This window comes from Austrofundulus limnaeus, unplaced genomic scaffold (genome assembly GCF_001266775.1).
Source record: "Austrofundulus limnaeus strain Quisiro unplaced genomic scaffold, Austrofundulus_limnaeus-1.0 Scaffold2310, whole genome shotgun sequence".
Lineage (NCBI taxonomy): Eukaryota > Metazoa > Chordata > Actinopteri > Cyprinodontiformes > Rivulidae > Austrofundulus > Austrofundulus limnaeus.
The window spans coordinates 5,421-9,301 of record NW_013954712.1 but is presented as its reverse complement, the minus strand read 5'-3'; the positions used below and the strand labels follow the sequence as shown (position 1 = coordinate 9,301).

Sequence of the window (3,881 nt, the reverse complement as noted above, 5' to 3'; positions counted from 1 at the left end):
CTAAAGTTAACTTTAGTGGTTTTATACCTCATATTAACCAGATAGTGGTTTTATGCCTCATATTAACCAGATAGCGGTTTTATGTCTCATATTAACCAGATACTGGCTTTATGCCTCATATTAACAACATAGTGGTTTTATGCCTCATATTAACCATATAGTGGTTTTATGCCTCATATTAACCAGATAGCGGTTTTATGTCTCATATTAACCAGATACTGGCTTTATGCCCCATATTAACAATATAGTGGTTTTATGCCTCATATTAACCATATAGTGGTTTTATGCCTCATATTAACCAGCTGACAATCAGAAGCCATTCTATGGGATGGGGAACCTGCTAAGCGGCACAGGAGGGACATTCTGAAGCCATTCTAGGGGACTGATAACGCCTAATAACGTCCATTTCATGGATGATAACATCCGAAGTGGGTGTTACCTCTCTGGTAATACATAGAGGCTGAAAAGCATTTGTGCCGCAGGTCATAACTTCTGTCTTGTTCACCAGCAGGACTCTGACGTAGTTCTGACATTCAATCTGAAAGGGGAAAACAGAAAAGAAAAAGTGGAAGATTAACGCCTACAAAAAGTTAGAGTTGGGCTTAAGTTCCTAAAACGTTTGGACGTTTTACTAAAAAGGAACAATAGATAAAATCTTTATGCAATCCAGTGCCTGCAAYCTCTATTCTTGAGTCCTTTGTTCAAAAATATGAATACTAGTTTGTAACAAAAATGAGTCCGATTAGTGACATCGACAAAGGCTCTATAGTAAGTCAAGCACGTGTTTCAGCACAAAGGATCAAATCTTTTCGAACAAAAGCTTGACATTGATTTATTGGTCTTTGCTGCTGACAACTGAGGTAATTGCTACAAAGTAGGGATCCCAGAAAATTGGTTTGTGCATTTGGCATCACTCTTCACCTTCATGTTGCATACCGCTCCTGCAAACTTGTCTAAATAGGAAAACTGTTCGCAGCAGTTCTCAGATATGTTGGAATACAAATGGCTCCTTTGTCACCACAGGCGCTGTTTTGCACATTTTCTTTCATTTTCTTTCTGCGAGTTCCTTTTTATGTCTTTTTACAGGCAGAAAAACAAGTCTTGATTGAAGGGTCTGTAATAGGTGTCCTGGGCAGCGCCCTCCCAGGAGACACACAAGGACCTTTTTACTGGGAGATATCAGAACGGCCTCACTGTAAGCCCGGCTGTGCTGACATGAAGTGCTGTAATTGGGGTTGTGATTGAGGTTACCTCTGTTTTGCCTTTGCTCTGACACGACTTCCTGGTTTCCTCGTCCGGTGCCCACTCTGTCGCCTGGGAAACAAACACAGGATGACAAAAGGGATGATTTGGCCAAGAAAACAGTCAGCTGAGTTCCTGAAAACACTCCAGAAAAAAGTTACACAACATCTGACTGCTGGTAACACTGAGGGCAATTTTAAAAAAAAGACGTTAACCTCGCTGTTGTTTRTTTGTTGTGTAAACATGAAGCAGAAGGAAGGGGAGTGGGTGCAGCTGAAGGGCTGAGGATGGCATTAGCATGTAAATAGCTTTCGCTCTTTCCCTTTTCTTCGAGTCTTTCTGAAAAAGTTTGCAGCCCTCACCTCCTCTCCCTCACTGCTGCCACTGCTACAAGCTAATTACATTCCTGTTGATGGCTACAGTATGTTTTAGGCTTCATTTTAGATGCAGCAAAGCAACAGCTGCAGTGCAAACACCCTGATGCAGCCTGCTTGGCCACCAGCGCTGCACTGGCTGCTGATAAGACGGCAGAAAGTTGGCCCTCATTTGGCACAAACTGGAGATGAGCTGGTGCCAGAGGACCCCCTGCTGTGGGTCACTGGCCTCATTTACACCCATCCTCTCCTCAGCTTCTTGGATATATTTGGATTACTGAAGTTACTAAAGTTTAACTTTTTAAAACATTACATTTTCTCAAAAAGAAAAAAAATAAGTAGGTCCTCCGGATGGGTTCATCTTTAGTGAAACGTTTTGTCTCTTGTCCAAAAGACTTCTTCAGTCTGATGAGTTTCAGGTGAACTCAGCCTTATAAGCACTGCCTCCACATGGACAAACAGGTTAGTCACATGCAAAAGAGGGCCATCGCCTAACATTAGGCTTGATTAGCTCTATTTAGTCACATGAAAAAGAGGGCCATCGCCTAACAATAGACTTGATTAGCTCTATTTAGTCGAATGCAAAAGAGGGCCATCGCCTAACAATAGGCTTGATTAGCTCTATTGTTCATAAGAGGGTCATGTGCCCCATCACCTGACTTATTGGTTTGGATGCTTCGGCTGTGGTTATTTGGTGCTTTGTTATGTGACTAACCTGTTTGTCCACCATGTGGAGGCAGTGCTTATAAGGCTGAGTTCACCTGAAACTCATCAGACTGAAGAAGTCTCTTGGAGGAGAGACTAAACGTTTCACTAAAGAAGAACCATCCAGAGGACCTACTTATTTTTTTCCCTTTTGATTTTTTTCTACCTGGATTACTGAGATGCATCAAGACATTTTCTGTTTTTCATTTACAGTAAATGCATTTCAGTTATGCATTTCTCCTTAAAGGTTTTGCAAAAAAAAAAAAAAACGTTGGATCTTGTTCAACATTCAATAAATAATGCAACGCAAGAATCAGAAAAACATCAAACTCAAGACTGAAAGCATTCGATCCTGTTTAGTATCAAATAGCTTTATCTAAACCTGACTGCGTTTGTTCAAATAATATTTTGACTCCTGCTGTTCAAACAGCTTCAGACTATTTTAATTTGGTCAGTTTGTCTTGAGGTRCTTCTCCTCACACCCTTTTCCTATTCTCTTCTTTCCTCTCATTAAAGCTCAGAAGAAAAGCCTCAAACTGTAAAACAGAARATTTAGAAGTTCTGAAGAGAAAACACAGTTTTCCGGTAATCACATTTTTTAATCCGTATTTCAGAAGATGCAACCATTTTWAAAATTCAAATCAAAATAAAACATCTTAATCACAATGAATGAGAACCTAAAATGAAACCAAAATTGTTCTGGTGGCAAAACGTTAATTTTAAATGTGTTGAATAAATAAGCAGGTCTCCAATTTCACAGATCAGAGGGTTGATCAACTCTTCCCACAGGGGTGGGGGAGCTCATGATTTTGCATGATTAGTGTCTGCATAAATTGTTGCTAATGAATGAAAAACCTAAACAGAGCACAAAGTTAATGAGCTGGGCAAACATCTGCACACTGTCCTGGGATTTACTACAATCTTTGTTTTTAAACCAAGGATATATTCAGTGACATTCTGTGACTGTAATTGTTTTCTATTAGTGTGTGAAAAAACAGCTTGGTGCCAGAACGCAGCAGAGGGAATCAGTCCTGCTGCTATCAGTCCTACTTGAATCTAAATCTTGATGGTTCTTCTAAATGGAAGAAAAAGATAAATATGGGAGAGCAGGGATGGAGGTTTGTTTTTCCAATCACTAAARTGATGACACCTGCAAAGATACTACTGTATAATGCTGCTGTTTTGTTGGGAAAGTAAGGTTTTGAATAGACTGCACTGAATTTTCATCATACCGTCTTCAACTTATGCAATAATTAAACCGTTTTCGGTGAGTTTTAAGTTTTAAATTATGGGGTCATCATTTTTATTTAGCTTTTATGTGATGTTTTATCATCAAACAACAAACTTAAAACCTACATCTGCCACAGACAATTTCTAATAAAAATAGGAAAAAGGCAAAAATCAAAAAGAAAATTTGATGTGGTAGAAGCTGAGCATAATCTCCAATACATAAAGGCAATAAATAGAGTGAAAAAAAGTTTTGTTTAAAACAGAGGGTCTTAACCTTTTTGACCTCGGGGCCCAATTTATTGAACATAAAGTGACACGAGGCCCAGTCAG

General features: G+C 39.3%; 1 protein-coding gene across 1 annotated transcript in view; it reads right to left on the bottom strand.

Annotated features, from left to right (window-relative positions):
• The window catches only part of LOC106510774 (semaphorin-5B), a gene marked incomplete at both ends in the record, with an annotated part of 17,176 nt that overhangs the window by 11,552 nt on the left and 1,743 nt on the right, over positions 1–3,881 (bottom strand). Inside the window, 2 exon segments of the mRNA XM_013999493.1 lie at positions 440–538; positions 1,252–1,314. Of these exon segments, the coding sequence (XP_013854947.1) occupies positions 440–538; positions 1,252–1,314 (162 nt within the window).